This window comes from Lampris incognitus, chromosome 3, assembly GCF_029633865.1.
Source record: "Lampris incognitus isolate fLamInc1 chromosome 3, fLamInc1.hap2, whole genome shotgun sequence".
NCBI lineage: Eukaryota > Metazoa > Chordata > Actinopteri > Lampriformes > Lampridae > Lampris > Lampris incognitus.
In genome coordinates, this window is record NC_079213.1 from 97,596,203 (window position 1) to 97,615,320 (window position 19,118).

A 19,118-nucleotide genomic window follows, 5' to 3' on the forward strand; every position below is an offset into this window, starting at 1 on the left:
AGTTTCATTGCTTTCTATGGGGAGTGGGATTTTACAATGACAAATCTCACTCCAGATGTAAATTCTCACTTAAATCCCCCAATCATCATCATCATCATCATCGTCATCTTCAATCATCATATATTCAGAAAAAATGGCTATTTTTCATTCTGTATTTAACCACTCTTATTTACATCTGTGGAAAACAGAGCAAATAATATAGAGCTCCTGTTTTTTTTAAAGTAGACAAATGAAAATACACATCTAGTGAATACATGTACCAAACTGAAATGTTTTCCCTCACAGTTCACCGCTTTTTCATGGACTACAGCTGATGTGAATCACAGTTTTCCATGTGGATGCTGGTCAAACAAATGTTCCCTTGCAGAGATAAGGAGCTTGACCCGACAAAAATAAAGTTTTGTATTTAACGTCTTTTTGAATAAATACAATTTTCTCACCCTTGACTTTGTGAGTTAGCAAAGCAAATGGTGAGGATGCAAACAGAAGCGGTGTCCAGTGTGCAATAGCGCATCCTGTTTCCATATCAATTCAATATGCACAAAACTTGCGGTAAATCTGGAAAAACGGACCCCCCCCCCACCCACCACCCCTTTCACAATGAGTGAGAACTTCACTCTGGTGGGATACTGCAGGCTTGTGTGATCATGTCCTCTTCCTGCTCCATGCAAATGTATGTGCAGTAACAGACATGGCTTCCAGAATGACAGGAAATCTAATCCAGTCAGCGATCACTGGCTGCTGACAACTAGGGGAAGTCAGTGCTGTTGATGCAGCTGAAGCAGGCTCATGCTGGGTCCTGACACTGACTTCTAGCCAGCCGGTAGAAGGTGAACTCTTTCACAATCTAAGAACTTTTTAATACACGTCAGACTAGAGCACTTTTTTTTTGTTTTTTTGCTGTGTTAGCCTAAACCTTTCAAAATCTCCTGGCTGAACAGGAAATCAGTGATGTCAACAATTTGTACTTTCTGTCCTTTTTGGCAAAAGCTTCAAACCCACTAATACAATCGGCATACTTTTTCAACATGATTTTGTAACTCTTTTAACACTTTCACAAACCTTTTGGTTTGCATGCAGCAGTACAGCTTAGATGTTGGACCAAACTTGACTGCCAGCATGAAGTTTTTCTGCATACGTTCTATCAACAGCAAATCAAGCCAACAATCCCTTATTTCTGAACTGTCCAAAATTCCCCAACGAACACAACCAAAGTTATGAATGGATTTCATTTCAACTCGGAGGCATAACTGTGGTGCAAACAAGACGACTCAAACAACTGAATTTTCAGACAACAATAAAAAGCTTTAAATACTCCCTCCGAACATTCTACAGCAAATGATCAGATAAATGGCTTACAGAAACAAATGCCCTGCCAAAACTAAACTCTCAGTAACCAGTACCTCTGAACATATCACTTCCAATATCTTTCACCTCTAGATGCATTTAGGAAACTTACCCCTTGGTTCCCAGTAAATCGGATCAGCGGCTGTGATGACAGACCCTAAAAGAGAAGAATAAAGGTATTGTTAGACATTTCATTTACAACAAGTGGTCAAAAAATGTCCACTGCCACCCAGCTGGGAGGTCTTCAACCAAGGTGCAGGGAGAGTTAACATCCACATTGGAATAGACAGAACTTCTGCATGCTTGGATCTGTGCAAATTTCTGTGCTGAGCTTTCAGTCCACCAGACTTTTATCAGAGCACATTTTTAACAAAAGGTAAAATGTCAAGGGAAGATGCCAATTGGGTCAAAGTACTGAACTGCTGAATTATGAAGTGAGTTGTGTTAGACTCACAGACAGCACTGACAGCATAGGCAGCATTTGATTCAGTCACGTGTCAGCCAAAACAATAAATCACTTCACAATGTTAACTGCTTGCTGTAGTTAAAATTGAAATTACAATGGTACAAATCCATCCAAGCAGCTGGGAAAACACACAAGGTCAACTGACTGCTGGAAATTCCTAAGCAAAATCGGTTGGAAAAAATAGCTACTTTATCACTACAGTAAATTACCAAAAGCACCAACATAAATATCTGAAATTTGCATTAGCCAAGACTGAAGCCTCCAGAGATCTACTCCCCCATTTAAGACCTGGACGTATCCTGTTCCTAAGTTGTTTTTGGACCTGCCAAGTAAATAGAAAAATGAGGAATGCAAGACTTCCGAGCAGTGCTTCTCCACCAACTAGGTTCATCTCTTCAAACCATGAGCCTCTACCATTTAAATGACCTCTCCCCACAGGATACAGGATTAAAATACCAAGCAAGCAGCATGTTATCAACACCAGTCAATTTCCTAACCTGACCAATTCGCATTATCACCAAGACTGACATAAAGGAAGACAGATAACCTGACAATGACATAGCCAACAGTAGATCTGTGCAAAACCAAACTGCATGTCAGTTGCTGGAAAGTCAAGGCGTGCAAGCGTGAGTGTGTGTTGGTGTCCAGCCAGCCAACAAACGGATAGAGCTGTACTGACATTTTTCAAATATTTTTCGCTGTTAGTATCCCCCCAGACAAGGCTTGAATAAGTCTGGTCAACTTGTGAGGGACAAATACAGTCAATACAATCAAATTCCTCTGCTGTCTGGACAATTGGGAAATATCCTGGGCTTAGACAGCCTGAATATGCCCATTCTGGTAGAGAATTCCATTTCTGACACAGAAGCATTGCTGTTCCACCGACATGCCAGAGCTGCACAGCACAACAGTTTGGATTGCATGCCATGCGCCATTAAAAATTATCCTGTGCGAAGAGAAATATGTATCCACTCGCACGTGTGTGAGTGGGTTACGCTGGTGTCACAGCTGTAAAAATCAGCTAAAGAAACAAAATCTTCTTGCCCCGGACAAGTGCCTGTCCCTTATTGGAGCAATGCTTTATGGGAAATGTATTTTGAAGTGTCTACTGTCCATTCCAATGCAACTACTAAAAAATAAATAAATAAATAAATCTTGGTAAAGGATTGCATTGTCAAACAGATAGTATTCCATTCATTTAAACAGAACACTACCAACTATGCCAGCTAACGACAACCTTATAGCCTTCAAGAAGATATTGAACTATTCAATCCATCCATCCATCCATTATCCAAACCGCTTATCCTGCTCTCAGGGTCGCGGGCATGCTGGAGCCTATCCCAGTAGTCATTGGGCAGCAGGCGGGGAGACACCCTGGACAGGCCACCAGTACTATTCAAACATCAACCAAAATGAAAAAAGGTACTTTTTGGTAGTTAATAACGTCACCTCAACCAGTCAGAATGATAAAAACCGCAAAAAAAGACATCACTTGGAGGTCATGGAGTCATCTGCTGCCACAGCAGCTAACGTTAACCCTGAGCCTTCAACACTTACCTCCTCTTCATCAGACGGAGCAGTCTCCTCGGGTACAAAAACATATTGATTTAACCCACAGTGGTAAAAAGACTTGGCCCTGTGATGGCCTGGTGGCCTGTCCAGGGTGTCTCCCTGCCTGAGAGCAGGATAAGCGGTTTGGATAATGGATGGATGGGATGGTTAAAAGACTTCTCTTGGCTTGTTAACAGTCAGGCTTAAAAAGCAATGTTTTGTACATATTGTATGGAGGCAGGTGAAACGATGGCAGGGAAGACCCCCTTCCTTATACGGGATCCCATACTTAAGCGGGATAACGTTTCAAAGCATATGGCTTGATGCATGCTCAATAATCCAGGTTAGGAAATCACAGAAAGTTGAATCAATTCCTCTGAACACGTTTATTCAGAGAAATGTTTCATCACTCATCTAAGTGGCTTCTTCAGTCTCAACTGACTGCAGGTATCCCCACCTTTATAAAACAGCACAGCTGCATAATGACCAAACCAACGATTGCATATTAAAATGATCGTTGGTTTGGTCGTTATGCAACTGTGATGTTTATAAGGGTGGGGATACCTGCAGTCAGTTGAGACTGAAGAAGCCACGTAGATGAGTGATGGAACGTTTCGCCCAATAAACGCTGTGTCCAGATGAACTGGTTCAACTTTTTGTGGTTTCAAAACATAGCATCTCAAAGTGACACATCACATGTAGAGATGCTCACTTGGCCACTGGAGAAGCTCATTGGATTTGGAGCTGACAGAGCCTTAGTGAATATGGGGCACCACAGAGGAGTTATATCTCTTTTAAAAAGAGAAATTAGGGGGCGGGGGGGGGGGTCATACGATTCCTTTTCACTGCATGCTTCACAGGTAGGTCTAATTCTCTGTGCCAGTCTTATGCTGTTCCTGCTTTCTCAAATTTTTACAAGCCTTTTCACTTTTTAATTCACATTTAGATCGGAGCTTGCAAGCCTCACCCTCCAGAAAAAGGAGCCCATGCTGGACAAGGTGTACGAGTTGCTGCACCTTGTGTGGAAGACCTACCACTTTCGGTTACAAACGAAATCTAGTACAATTTGTTTGTGGTATGAACGTGACCCGACCTAGATATGAATCAACTGCAGGGAGCATTGCGCACAAGGTCCTGTCGCCAGCTGCGCTGTGCATTATGGGCTGAGGACAAGCTTTGTCAACACAGAATTGCCAACTGAAGGTAGCACGTCTTCTTCACGTAACGTGAAGGAACACATTGTTCTCTAGATGTTGCCTTGAAGTGCATTCAAATGTACCATTCTGCTCGCATATTTTGGCTTGGTATATAGCCCAAACGATGGCCACAATGAACAAATGCCAATTCTGCTGATGGCCCATTTTGGATAGCTGTCCCGGAAGAAAAACAAACTCTCTTTTCTCTGCCCGCCAACCGCACAAGATTTCTGACCAATGAACGGAGTGACAGCTCCCACATGGCTTTTGTTGCTACATTTTGGTTCGCCTGAAATTTTGCCATGTGAAACCAAACTGAATCAAAGCGAAAATGCAACAAATTGGCAACTGATTCGGACCAAAGAAAACCGACTAAGTGTGAAAATGCCCTTAAATCAAGCATCCGATGTGGTGTAGACTTTTGTGCCTTCAGTCAATTTTTGGCTGATGTGTTCTATGAGCTAGGAAGTCTAGGCCTGTTCCACACCGCTTACCTTTACCTGTGTATGACGGCTACCCCGCTGAACTGCTGCAGCTCACATGTGTGTGGTGTCCACACAGACAGCACTGCTGCTGTGGCACTGCTACTGCCAGCCCTATCTTTCTACACTGAGTTTGCCTTTGATAATGGCCATCAAAAAAAGTATAATATAATCCCGCGAGAGTTTTGAAAATTCGTAAAGCTAGGGTTACCATCCCAACAAGACCCCTAATGTTCCGTTAACATAATTATAGCCTACATGGGGTTTCTGCTAGAACTACATGGTACCCGTGTAGCCTCCACTTTCTCTTGACATGCCATTGTTAAATTGGCTAAAATCAGCTATAGTGAAAAGGTGTCAGTTATGTAATGCAATGTTGCTAGTGTGATGTCATTACGACCATCAACAGATCATTTTCACTGAGCCATGCCTCACGCAGAGAAAATAGGCATCACATCTATAGTCTAGAGTTGCATCACTGCAGTGTGGCTTGAGCTGTGCCTGAGCCACGTGGGCTTTGTGGCTGCTCTAACCTGTTAACATGGGCGCCGAAAACAAAAGAAAGAGGTTCCACTGCGCAAATGCACCGCTCATGTAGGCGGCGTGGCCCGGGCAGCTGCACTCTTCAAACAAATGACCCGATTCTCTCACTTTTGTTTTTTAGAGCAGCACAGACGCGTTTCAGTGTAGTGTGCATTGGCACATTTTAAACAGTGACCCAAATGTTGGCCATGCCTTTCAAGATCTCCCACAATTCTGTTAGAAAAGAGCTCCAAAATTTGAGAGATCGCCTCATGCTTTCTTATTCCCCAGCCCTTACACCGCAACCCTTTCCTTTCAACATTACGGAGGGTAATTTTAAATTTTTCAACCGTGGTGTTTTACACATCCTGACACTAACAAATATTTTCAAGTAAAGGGCAGAATTTACATGCTTATCGACATTTCTGGGCGGCACAGTGGCGCAGTGGTTAGAGCAGTCACCTCACAGCAAGAAGGTCCTAGGTTCGAGCCTCGGGGTAGTCCAACCTTGGGGGTCGTCCCGGGTCATCCTCTATGTGGAGTTTGCATGTTCTCCCCTTGTCTGTGTGGGTTTCCTCCGGTTTCCTCCCACAGTTCAAAGACATGTAGGTCAGGTGAATCGGCTGTACTAAATTGTCCCAAGGTGTGAATACGTGTGTGTGTGTGTGTGTGTGTGTGTGTGTGTGTGTGGGGGGGCCCTGTGATGGCCTGGCGGCCTGTCCAGGGTGTCTCCCCGCCTACAATGACTGCTGGGATAGGCACCAGCATCCCGTGACCCTGAGAGTAGGATAAGCAATTTGGATAATAGATGGATGGATAAAAGTGGTTAATACTGGATCTGATAATTAGCCAAGCTGATAATCAGTTGACCCCTAATGCATGGCCTGAAAGTCGAACCCAACTGCTGGACTATGGCATTGAAGAGGATGATGTCCTTCTGAAGCAATTTGGTGACATCCTTAAAAAGTGAGTACATCAACTTAAACTCACACTTAACTAGGAGGAATTCACCTCAATAACAACCTCTATTTATATTCATCTCCCACCATATTTATGTTCATAGAGAAAGGTGCAACACCAACAAAGTGCAGGAGGAGTGGCAGAAACTGAAGGTTCTTGTTGCCAGCACCTTCAGCGACAATAGATACTACCTAGCTCTGTGGCAAACTCTTAACAAAAGATCCATACAAACATGACTGTTAGGTATGTCAATAATATCTCGAGAATTAGTTTAATAAATGTTAACATACCTTTCACACATAGAACGTATATATTAGTTGCTGTTTTATAGAACACCCTGCACTTGGTTGCAATCATGCTGCTGTTTCCAATCTCTTCTGCCTAATGTAAGAGAGGGTTCTCTCCTTTCTGGAGCAGTCTTCATGTCTCCACAACAAAGATCTCATTCAGACCAACGTGGAGAAAGGTGCATTGGAAACAATCGACCCAACAAAGTCTGCAATCCATTAGCTTTCCTCATTTAAATATTCAAGGCAGCCCAACTATAAAGGAATGGGCACAGTTTTTCTGAAGTTTAAATATTTTTTTATTGTAAAGAACCAGTTCAAATGCCAGTCAACAATATGTTTTGTTTGTTTGTTTTTTTACCCCCCCCCCTTTTCTCCCAATTGTACTTGGCCAATTACCCCATTCTTCCGAGCCATCCTGGTCGCTGCTCCACCCCCTCTGCCGATGCGGGTAGGGCTGCAGACTACCACATGCCTCCATCCAGCTTCCCACCCGCAGACACGGCCAATTGTATCTGTAGGAACGCCTGACCAAGCCTGAGGTAAGACGGGGATTCAAACCGGCGATCCCTGTGTTGGTAGGCAACGGAATAGACCACTACGCCACCCAGATACCAGTAAATGTATTTTTTGACCATTAAAACGTGTTTAACCGTCCACCTGTGAGTGCTACTAAATTTTTCTTTGTGTTATTGAAATCTTTAGCTTACTAGCACCAGCGCTACCGCCTAAAAAATTAAGCGTACAGTCCTGCATACGTGAAGGCAATAAACAGATCGAGGCCTCAACAAGATACAAGAATGTGAAATAGGCTTGAACGATACCCATTTTTGGAGAGGAAAAAAAAAACTTCATTACAATTTGAATTTAGCTAAAATCCTAATTGTAGCTATATGGACATACTGTCTTGCTCAAGGACACTTTAGCAGAATGAAAAGTTGCTAGTGCAGGGTCTTAAAAGGTCCTCACTTTTCCTAGTGCATATCAAAAGCATGGTATGCTCAGCTGTATCGTGACTGTGTGGGAGCAAAATAAACTGGTCAAGAGAACACTGTAACAAAGCTAAAACAAGTGTCCACTTTCACTTTGTGTAAACCTTTAGCCTATATCTATTACACAATATTTAAACATGGAGAAGGTACACCATAGAGTGAAAGGGGCAGCAACCGCTTACTTTGCTCAGTCAAGACAACCTCACCATAACATTCAAGATATAGCTCATGCTTTCAAATGCCATGTCCATCAGGTATTACCCTTCATTCTGTTGTAGAATCCAAAATCACCCCACAACATTTTTTGCTGTGTGTTGCTACCTGCTAGAGACATGTCATTTTGAATAATGAACGGCACCTACCAGCCTTCCGTTTGATGTGAATACTATTGTCAGATTAGAGGCACAGGAATTAAGAGGTTGAAGGGGAAAATTTACAGATCATATCTTGCATACCATTGGCCATGACATCATCAGACTGTGTGGTTAATGAGGCCATACAAATTTTCTATTTGTGATTTTTTTAAGAACCAGGATTTGAGCCATTTGCAGTTCTTGACCATTTTGCATCAAATATAATAATAGAGCATCATGCAGAAGTGAATGATTGCTATACTTCAACAATGTGTGCAAACAAAGCTAATGCCACATACAGCCTACTTAGTTTTTTTTTTGTTTTTTTTTTCTTTCCCAAACACAACCATAGCTATGGCCAACACAATCAACACAGTGGAAAATCATACAAAAGCACTAATCAAAAGCAACAAAAGACTTGGCTCATATCAAAGATTGGCAATGATGTAGTATTTGAATAAGCAGTTTAACAATGAGACACTAAGAATCAAGCAGATATAACAATGGGCTAGACAACTGTGAAACGCATTAAAGGAATTCATTTCGGCTTTTGTTCCTTATTGATTCTGAGACAGATCAAATCTGGTCCAGAAGAAAGCGGAGCCAAGCAGAATGCGGAAATCTTAGCACAACCCTAAAATAAATAACACTTCTAGCACACACCCATAAAAGTTAGACAAAAATCACATGCGTTGCCAAAGGTTTTAAAACCTTATGCCAAGGCTGTCTGGAATCTCTGCATGAGAAAACCTTCTGCCTGGGCACCACAGAAGGTTTTTGAGTCAGTCTTTGTTTTAGATTTATTTTAGCATCAAATAGCATAGGCACTAACAATGATTCTTAACCTTTTTAGCCACCGAGAGCCATTATATATATATATATATAATCCTACTCCTCAAGTGACTGAATATAGAATGGTGTACTGTGACGAGTGACGAGTCACAGCCTGCGGGAAGGCGGAGTTGGCCCCGCCCAGCCCCGCCCACAGGTGCGGCCCCGCCCGCCCACAATAGATTGACAGCGATTTATGCAGAAAATAATGTCTGTGTTTAACATAAGCCTACGAGAGTTTCACGTTTTGTTCTACAACACAAATTTTGGCCGTTAATATCGCGACTGTTAATTCTGAAGCTATTGTGCTTCAAACTTCTGTTAATTGCCTGTGTAGATCAATATTCGTTAAAAAGTGGATTGATTTGTGAGGATTATCTTGATGAACAAAACATGTTAATATTATAACGCTTTGTTCGCAACAGAATTCATATTCGTAAGTTACCCAAAACCATAATTTTAGGATTCACGGGACCTTTTCCCTTTTCCGGTTTAAAAAGTAGGCCGGAAGAAGAAACTCGCATTATGTCGGTGAGTGTTAAATTGCCTTGCTGCAGTAATTTAAAAGCTCATTAAAATCTTATTAGGAATCAAATGCGTAAGGATATGTAGGCTGGTTAGTCACACTGCGTAGCGTTGTTGGCATGTAACGTTAGATCAGTTATTTTAAACGAGCGACAGCGTCGTGTAGGGCTGGGCGGTACATCGGCTGTTCACGTTATATCGATATATTTTCAAACAAGCGATAGGACGAGACAACACCGTTTAATATCGATATAGTTTGATGTTGCGTTACAATACATAACCCGTTCCTTAACACAAGAACGATCGGGATTTCACTCCTACCTAAAAACGCTAGCCTAAGCTACCTAAAATGGGCGGTCGTTCAAATTGATGGCCGGTTTTAAAACTCTATATTCTGTCAAGATTAATAGCCAATTGAGACAATGTATTGCATATGTTGGTATGTCCGTTAGGAAACGATCCATCCATTATCCGAACCGCTGACTGACACCAAAATTAACATTTTAACAACTATAATACTACTAGTAGTAGACCTACCTACTATTTTTCAAACAATTTAAAATGACCGGTGTGTATGTACGCGTGCGTGCGCGCACTTTTATAACCCTCTGGGCTGGATCTGTGGGGTAAAATGCCAAATCAAAAGCACGGTGAGTACGAAGCACGGTAACGTGAATGTAATAATTACATTTTACGTGTCCTGCCTAGTATAGAATCGTGCAGAATGTGGTAGTAACATATATATACTGCTATAAAGTAGTCCTGTTTATTGTTTTCGGGGCTGGGCCTGTGTGGTAAAATGCCAAATCAAAGCACGGTGAGTAATCCATGTGGGCTGGGGAACGAAGCACGGTGACGTAATTCAATTCAATTCAAAACTTTATTGCAGACTCAGGGTCCATAAGAGACAAAGACAAATGGGTAGAAGACAAACCCCAGACAATACAAAGAGTAAACAATAAAATAACATAAACTGAACAAATCAGTGTCTTATAAGAAGGCAGCTATACCAGCGGTCCCACTGCCGGGATTGGTAGCATGTGGCACTGAATCTTATATTAGTTAAACCCTTGATGATTACATTATCAGAGTCACTGAGCCGGTAATGAATGTGGGCAGGGTTGGACGGCCAACTCCGCCTTCCCGCAGGCTGCAGGCGGTACTACCTGATTGATACCTTTCAATAATCTGTCCCTCAGAAATTATTTTGACGATTATCTCAAGACAAAAAAAAAGCCAGCAAAATGGGAATGCAGTTATATAGTGGAAATATTTTTCACACAATCCATGGAACATCTTAAAACACTTGAATCATGTTCATTGAGGGTTCAACAGCCCAGTTTGAGAATGGCTGGCGTGTAATGTCAAGAGGTGGTAAAATATAACAGGTAGAGTTAAACTGCTGAATATTTTCAACATGACTTATTTCACTGAGAAGCAAAAAGCCACACACACCCCAACCCCCAACTTTGAGAACCTAAGCAGAAATGAAGATTCTTGTGCAAAGCTGCAAATGGTATGGGCCAATGTCTGCTTTACTACAACAGTACATTTCTCAATTGAGTGTTAGTCAGTGATGTAGATTTGTAACCTTTGTGAAGACAAATTAGACCTATGACGACATGATGTTTCTTGGGAAATTGTCAAATTGATTGCAACATTAGGTATGTGTGCTTCAGTACATGCATGTACTATGTGCAAAGGATCACCAAATATTATTTGCAAAGGCTACTTTGACATTCATAAAACATCAGAATACAATAAATGGAAATTAACGGTGACACAAGACAAGCTCAATGAATGAGACCAACCTTGGCATATTCACCACTTGACTGACTGGACATTAAGGAATGTCACTACAACGTTAGATAAAATAAGAACTGAGAATTTTCCAGAGTTGGAAGCTCACGATTTGAGATACACATCACACAGTCAAGTAAACGATTAAGGGTCTCATCAAAACATGACCCCTTGCTGCCACATGAAAGTGGTCAAAAAATTGGTTAGAGACATGACTTAAGAAAACAGTTGGGTATCACTGAATACACAAAAAAAAAAGGTAAAGAAAAGAAGTGTGGATAAAGGAAGCAAACCAATAACTGGTCTTAGATATAGGCTCTGTAACAGCCCAGCCTATCCAGCCACACCAGACCTTTCATGGTGCCACGTTCTCTGGTCCAACACTGCAATGTTTAACAGAGCACCGAATTTAGCTCTCCCACCCGGCACCCTCCCCCTCCCCCATCCAGCCCTGCTAACATAGTGCAACACTCAGCCTCTTCATTTGAATGGGCTGCTGACATGTCACTATTCTCTGGGACCTGAGCCCAGAATGTTCCACAGGACTAGCTAACCTTACGGACAGAGTGTAGCTCCTGACCATGGCTCGATGACAACGCTGTGGATGTTCACATGCGTTGCCAAATCACAACAGAATAGGGAATACCTGGAGGTATTACAGACGAGGAGAAAAGTAACGAGTGGCGATTGAAGCGCTTTAAGGCAAAAGTTTGCAAATTTTTCTGCTTGAAATCAGTTTATTTCTTAAAAAGTTACTGACCGATGTGAAGTTTGAGGTCTGTAGCCATGACAGGGATCCTCTGACTCCCCCTTCCCATATAGATAGATAGATAGATAGTAGAAACACATCAAAATTTAAGACACAAAATTACTGGGATAATGTATTTATTATTGTGCACAGCGTTTGTAAAGGGTTTTGAAGGTTTAAATTTCCAGCTAAATCATATCAACACAATATCTGTTAACTGTCATTTGTTTACATGATCCACATCTCCATGTGTGAATCTCAAAAACATTTGTTATCCAGGTCTGCAACTCTTCAGCACATTTATGCAAAAACTAGGCCAGTTTATTCCAAATAAATGTCAAAACCCGAGTAAGAGAATGGAGAGTCAGAGAGAAAAGCTTCCACTCAGAAATGCTTGATTCATGTTTAACAGCTGTTCTGCTGGTCAAGAACACCCAACCCACTCTCGGACTCGTGACCACAGTTCTCTTATGAGAGGCGTAAGCTTATTCCCTCACTTTGATTAACAGAGATAACATGGGGCTAAATTGCAAGAACAGCAATCGTTGCAGTGTAGCCTAAATTTCATTTTTTTAAGTAGTTTTACACCTTAGGAAACAGTTGACACAAGAGCCTGGTGTTGAATTGCAAGAAGCTCAATATGGCCCTGGGCAAACGCAATTTATGGTCACATAAAATGACGTATGATATACTGCATAATACTTGCAGACACTCAAACGAAACATAAAAGAACACAGAATTTGTTTTTTTCTTTTCAATTTATAACTAATGTTGCATTCTCAAAGGTTTCTAGTAACAGGACCGGAATATTCCCTGTGGCTTGGGCTAAGGCATGCAGAGTTAGGTTCTTTGTTGCATCAATGTCACACTGAAGGTGTTCCTCCTGTCTAGGATTTCAAAAGGTGGAAGGAACACATGCACTCTGCAGGATTGAACTCTTATTGGGGCTATAACATGCTTCATCATTTGCAATTGAGGTTAAGTGTTTACACACATCATAGAACATGGACTGTGCAGTGGCGTAACTGGTGTATTAGACCATCTCTTCAAAACATTTCAGATAAATTATGTGCGAGTGCAAAGTATTACACTGCAATGATGTGGGCTTGATTAGTAAACAGTTATAGTAAGTAATTGGACTTCTTATAAAGCAAATTACTAAAAATGCAAGGACAAATCTCTAGATGATAATGAATGTGACCTCATCATACAGACAGAAAGCAATAGACTTAGCAGCATCATTTCCAAATTTAGACAATCAGACTCATTTCAGCTGCTATTAAGAGTCCTTTAAAGAGCCATCTTCATGTTGTAATCTAGGTCTGATACTAGTGATGTGAGAGAGAAGACACGATGATCATGGTAATGGCCTTTGAAAGATAAAGCAGTCTTAAAATTTTTAAAGCAAAGGTGGAAGAATAACTAGTCATATGTATGAGTTACACAAAGGAAACTGAAATTTGAAGTACTTAAGTGATAGATCTTGCCCCTTGAATTTTACAGTCAGTAAGAAAGCAAGTAAGGAAACAAGTCACATGGGGCATTTTAATTTGCCATGCACATCCTCAGTCAACGAAAGGTTCAATTATTTGCATGTGATAGCCTATATGTCAAGACTGATAAATTAGTATGGTTATTAAGTAATATTAAAAAAGATGATGCAACATTAAGCTAAGCTAGGGTTTTATACTGGCACAGAGACAGTTGAAGCAGATAATGAGAAGATGAACATGGACTTTGCATTGCAGGCTGCTTTGACAAGAAGAATGACATGAAAAAAAGTTTCTTGCCTGGTGCTGGAACCGGTGTATTATAATAATAATAATAATAATAATAATAATAACAACTTTAAAGCATGGTGCTCAGCCATGATAAGTTAATTCTTTGTAAAAATTACTAATAACTATCCGACTTTGACAGCTATCATCCTTAATATGATGAATGCCCACTGCTGAAGCACACTGTAGTTGCATTTCCTTTATTTGGTCCTTTGCAGCCACTTTACGTCATGAGCTTTGCATGTGATTGAGTTTTAATTTCACCAGCCATACTTCCCCAACAGAGGCTTAAAATGGCAGATGTTTGCAGTCTAAGGTCAGATCTGAGCAGTCCAATAACGATCTCTTTGGGAGACATGAGACCTGCATGTCAGAGGGTGTGTTCTGCACACAGCGACACCAGGTTGACCAGTGTAGCAACCTCCCGACAGGACAGAGGGACATCATGACATTTGGAGTCATATTAGGCCCTAATGGATATGGTCATCTCTTGCAGTGCCCCTTTCGATCTGTTGAAACCGAGGAGTCAGCATTCCTTAAATAACCATGGCACCAACACAAGCTGACCAACGTCAGGCAACAAAATCCCCACCAGTCTCCATTACTTCCCATACCATTCCCATAGGGGCTGGTACGTGAGGGATTTGACAGGGAAGCATAACAAAACGGGGAAGAAAAAAAAACCTGACTTAGTGTAACCTGACCTCCTAAGTGCAGCCTATAGCCATCCCTGGAAGTCAAGGGAGAAAAATGATTACTGAATATCAGAAGCACACTTTTCTTTCACATGACTTTACCTCATTTCAAACCAGCATTTTAGAGCGGTGATGTGGGCTGGCTTATTTCAAATAATGGATCGAGAGATTGGTTTGGAGGTTGAGTTTTCCAACCCTAAAAAGAGACAAGTTCAGTGACAGCTGATCGAAGGCCTCTACCTGGTGAGGCAACAAAAGTGCAGACCAAGTGGGTCAGAGGAGCATGGTCATTAAATCTCAATCAGTCCCCTGTCTGGTGTCAAGGAGGAAAGCAAGAATACTAAAGGTTTCGTCAGTGGCTGGTCTGCGGGGCAGGCTAAGACCTATATTTAAAAGCTCAACTTCCCCATATGCACGTAAAAACACAAACATTAGCATTCTAACATCAACGTACTGACAACACTTGTGTGCATGCGTCACAAACTGGGTCAGTTGTGATAACTAGTAAGACGTGCATGCCACTATCAATTACTTGTGCTAGATAAATAAAATAATATGTATCATTACCACTACTGTTGGTTCGCTCATCTAGGCGTTACTGATGACTCAAATGCAAAGGCTACACAGAGGAGTTCCTTACTGAGCCACATGATGGGTGCCACTACTGTGAGGTGTTGCTTTAAGAATGCAAAAATCACACTCCCAGCTCACAATATAACAATCACCAAGCCATTACCTCACCCCATGACAATGGCAGACCTACGGCCAAAACAAAAATTAAATGCCGAGATCAACAGTAAACCCTACTCATCTCTGACAAATGCGTCACTGCACCCCCCCCCAAAAAAATAATTTAACATTGTTTCAGAGATGCAGCCTAACATGCTTGTACCGTTTGTGAATCTACTGCTAACATCTTAAAAGCAAGCAAACTTGGGGAAAAAATGGTTGCTCAATAAAATGCAGACCATTTTACTCTTATGGATTGTTTGAGCGTTTCAGAAAGGCAAGATTTGACTGTCATAAAAACAGTATTCAATCAAAACAAATTAAAAACTTAATTCTGGTCCTGCCACAAAGTTTTATCAAAATATACAAACCAAAAAAAGGAAGAAAAGATATCCTAAGCTATAATCCTAAAATGTTCTCTTTATAACCTTGAGCTTGATGACACGTATCTAGTCTCACTCAATTCCTTGCATATGTCAGAGCCCGTTTAAAAAAAAAGCCAGTGATTCTCTGGGCTGCCAATCCCTTGGACGGGGCTCCAGTTCACTCTCTTCTTCTTCTTCTTCTCAGATGTGCAAAAAGAGCAACTGGCTGACGCTGGCAGGCAAGTCTGATACAGGGAACAGCCAGTAGATTGAGCACTGGGTACCTGAGGAGGACTTGACTACTATTGCACAATGCTCTTTATGAAGAACTCACATACAAGTACCAATGAGCGTATAGTTTTGTGAGACTACACTGACAAGGTATCAAAAACCCATAAACATCTTGTCATATCCCACAATGAAACCTTAATAGAATCACCAAAATCTACATTCCACCATCATTATTTCAGAAAATATAAGGTGCCAATTTTACAGCTAAAGGCTACATTAAAATCAGTGAACAATGAAAACTACTTCTGTTAAATGGAACTCATTAAACTTTATAATGGACTTAGTTATAAGCTGGTGAGTATTTTGTCTGGTATGAAGTATCTGTCCCCTCCGTAAAGCCCATCGCAAGTTGTTTCAGGTTGATTTGGAAAAGCATATGGCTTCCAAAACAATGAAAAAGACTGCTTGTCAAGACCTTCGCAAGTCCCGTTTGTCCTTGGCAAAGAGCAAAACTGGAGCAAAAAAAACCAAAACGTCAAAGTTGCTTCATTCTCTTCTTTGCCATGGCCAAACTATAGCTTCTAAAACCGAAACCATCCTGGTGCTTTTCTCCCCTGCTCTTACCCATTTCCCCGACTAGCTCTCATTCCTGCACGCCAGCTGACCACTAGAACATCCTCCAGTGTTACAGGACTGGCTTGTGACTGCCTACTTCTTTGATATTCAGCTCTTGCCACACAAAAAAAAACAAGCATGTCTCCCTCCACCAAGAAAAAAATGGGTATCTACACAGCCTACATTTCATCAAACGGTAATTTTACCTTAAACGACAGGAAAACAAATTATAAGTTGAGACTAGAATGTGATATAGTGTGTGACAATGTGGCTCTTTCCCATACAAGAGCAGTATAAAGCCATTTTGCCACGTTACTCACCCAGGTTAAGCCATAAGTTATTGCCAGCAGTAGCAAACAATATCTGATAAGATTCAACAAGGCTTGAGAAAATCATTTGTGTATAATTTAGTTTTGTCCCCTTTTCAGGCAAAGTAAGACATATAAAAGCAGATTTGCATAAATTGGGCATACCTTTTATCACTCAAGTGGACAAAGTAGCACAACTGCACAAGGGGCAGAAACAGGGCTGCTATCAGTCAAACTTAGAGGCAATGTAGGCATATGCCGGAATTCTTTGAAATCGGTGCCTATTTTTAGGGAAGACAATCGCAAGAATTAACGGGAGAAAGCAGTAAAGAGTAAACCTCCATATGCTGCATCCTGGTTCATGTTTCAGTCATTAAATGACCTATTTTTCCATGAAGAGTCGAAAATACAAAAGGCATGTGAACCTAAAAAGATTGCTTTTCACATCGTCACATTCTTTCACTGTGACCAGAAAAAAAACCATTATATTTTTTCTTTTCTTTGACAAGTCAAATAAAATAATCGGGGGAAAACAGGCTTTTGTTGAAGTAGCCTAAAGAAAACAGAAGATTTTACATTCTTTGCTGCACCTATCGTAGCAAAATGACAATGCCAATGTCTCGGGAAGAGTCGAGCTACGGCAAATATTTCTTGGCTACTTTTTTGTCTCAAAAGTCAATACTTGCTATAACTAGAAGTCACATCTGCCACAACAATTTTATTGTGTTGGCTTATCAGCTGAAGTCGAGCTGTACGCTGCCACCGAGGCAGGAGATAACGCCCTGTCCTCTCGGCCTGCCAGGTTTTCCCCAGTCAAATATTTATAGAACCTGAAACATTAGAAGACCATCAGACTAGCTAGCTAACTGCAGAAGGAGCCTAGCTAGCAACAGCAGAGCCATGCTACATACATCAATTCTTGGATTCGGTGACCAGCTTTAATGACCAACAAAAGCTGATAAGATGAAGCTAATGATCTGCCGATGTGCTTGCTTGTCGAGATATTTTAGATGTCCTGCTCAAGTCATAAGCATTAAACGCTAACTGCCCAAGCTTCAGCTGAGTGATAAATACTTCCCAAATCATCCACCGTGATTCATTAGCCTACTGTAGGCTCTCACTTGTTGACACGACACATGTAAAGGACTAATTAGTGCAACAAAAAAAGAGTGCGTAACGTTAATAAAAAAAACGTCTTTTTAAAAAAAAAATGTTATTAAGGTTTGACAGTTACTGGCTAGCTCTGCCAGATTTTTTTGACAGCTCAGCAAACTTAATGGAAAACATATGTTTGCATAACTGAACTTATCAGGCGAGGAACGTTTACGTTATTTGCGATAATCTCAGCCTCTGCTCTTAACCTCTCCTTACTACTTCTTCAACTTTGGGAAACTTCAACTAAGATGTGGGGGAGAAAACACACACACACACGCAGTAAAGCTGAGCTGTAGGGGGTTAGCACTTACTACCAACAAGCACCATGATAAATTCACGTGTTACTTCTACAAACAAAATCGGATAAATGTGGAAGAAGTCCGGGTGTTGGAAGTTAAAGCCAAGCTCGGCCAGCTGGACGGGATGGCGGCTCGTTAAGGGCTAGGGCAGGACAGATAAGCGGTCTAGTCTTTTAAAACGCTACAGCCCCGCCGCTGTCGCGTTTTAAAGCGAGGAGAGGCGAGCAGGAGTGAGGGACCTCACTCTGCCTGTCACAGCTGCCCGGGCGGAACTCACACCACTATTGTCGTTTTAAGAGGAAAGCCGCCGTTTACCTTGCCGCCCTGGTATCCCTCCAACGCCTTCAGCGCGCTGTCAGTGAGTTTGACGTGGAAGACGGAGACATTGCTGCCGTTGCTCACTCTTCCACAGGACAGCCCGTAGCACTGCTCCTCCTTCAACGCCGCCATCTTGCTACCATTTCCACCACGCGCACGCACTCCGGTCGTAAACGCGGCGCCCCGTCGTAAACGCAAGCGCTCAACCAAGTGGATACGCACCCAGCGGCCGGCGGAGTCACGGCCTGCCGAGCGGACGACGTCCGCCTTCACACAGACCTCATGGTCGCCGCCGGTCCCCCGATTTCTCTGCTAAGCAAACCGGGTTTTCTTTTCACTTTATGTGCAAAACGAAGGTTTCGCGCGTCGAGAAGGCCGCAGTTAATAGATAAATAAAATCACTATTCGTTTTCAGTTTAGACGGGTGGCGACGATTGTTAAGGCGCAAATGCCAAAACAAAAAGCAAAAAAACAAAAAAAAGACGCCTTCGTCCCAGCGCCGCGGAATCGGCATTGGGAAAGCAGAGACGTGCGTAGAACGGGGGAAATATAAGGTCATATGACT

General features: G+C 41.8%; 1 protein-coding gene across 1 annotated transcript in view; it reads right to left on the reverse strand.

Moving 5' to 3' along the window:
• ell (elongation factor RNA polymerase II) overlaps window positions 1-19,049 on the reverse strand; it is a 51,173-nt gene extending 32,124 nt beyond the window's left edge. The window contains exons 1-2 of the mRNA XM_056277176.1: window positions 18,551-19,049; window positions 1,460-1,504 (exon numbers count right to left, since the gene is read on the reverse strand). Of these exons, the coding sequence (XP_056133151.1) occupies window positions 1,460-1,504; window positions 18,551-18,685 (180 nt within the window). The 5' untranslated portion in view covers window positions 18,686-19,049. The remainder of the gene's footprint in view (window positions 1-1,459; window positions 1,505-18,550) is intronic.
• Between the last annotated feature and the right edge of the window lie 69 nt (window positions 19,050-19,118).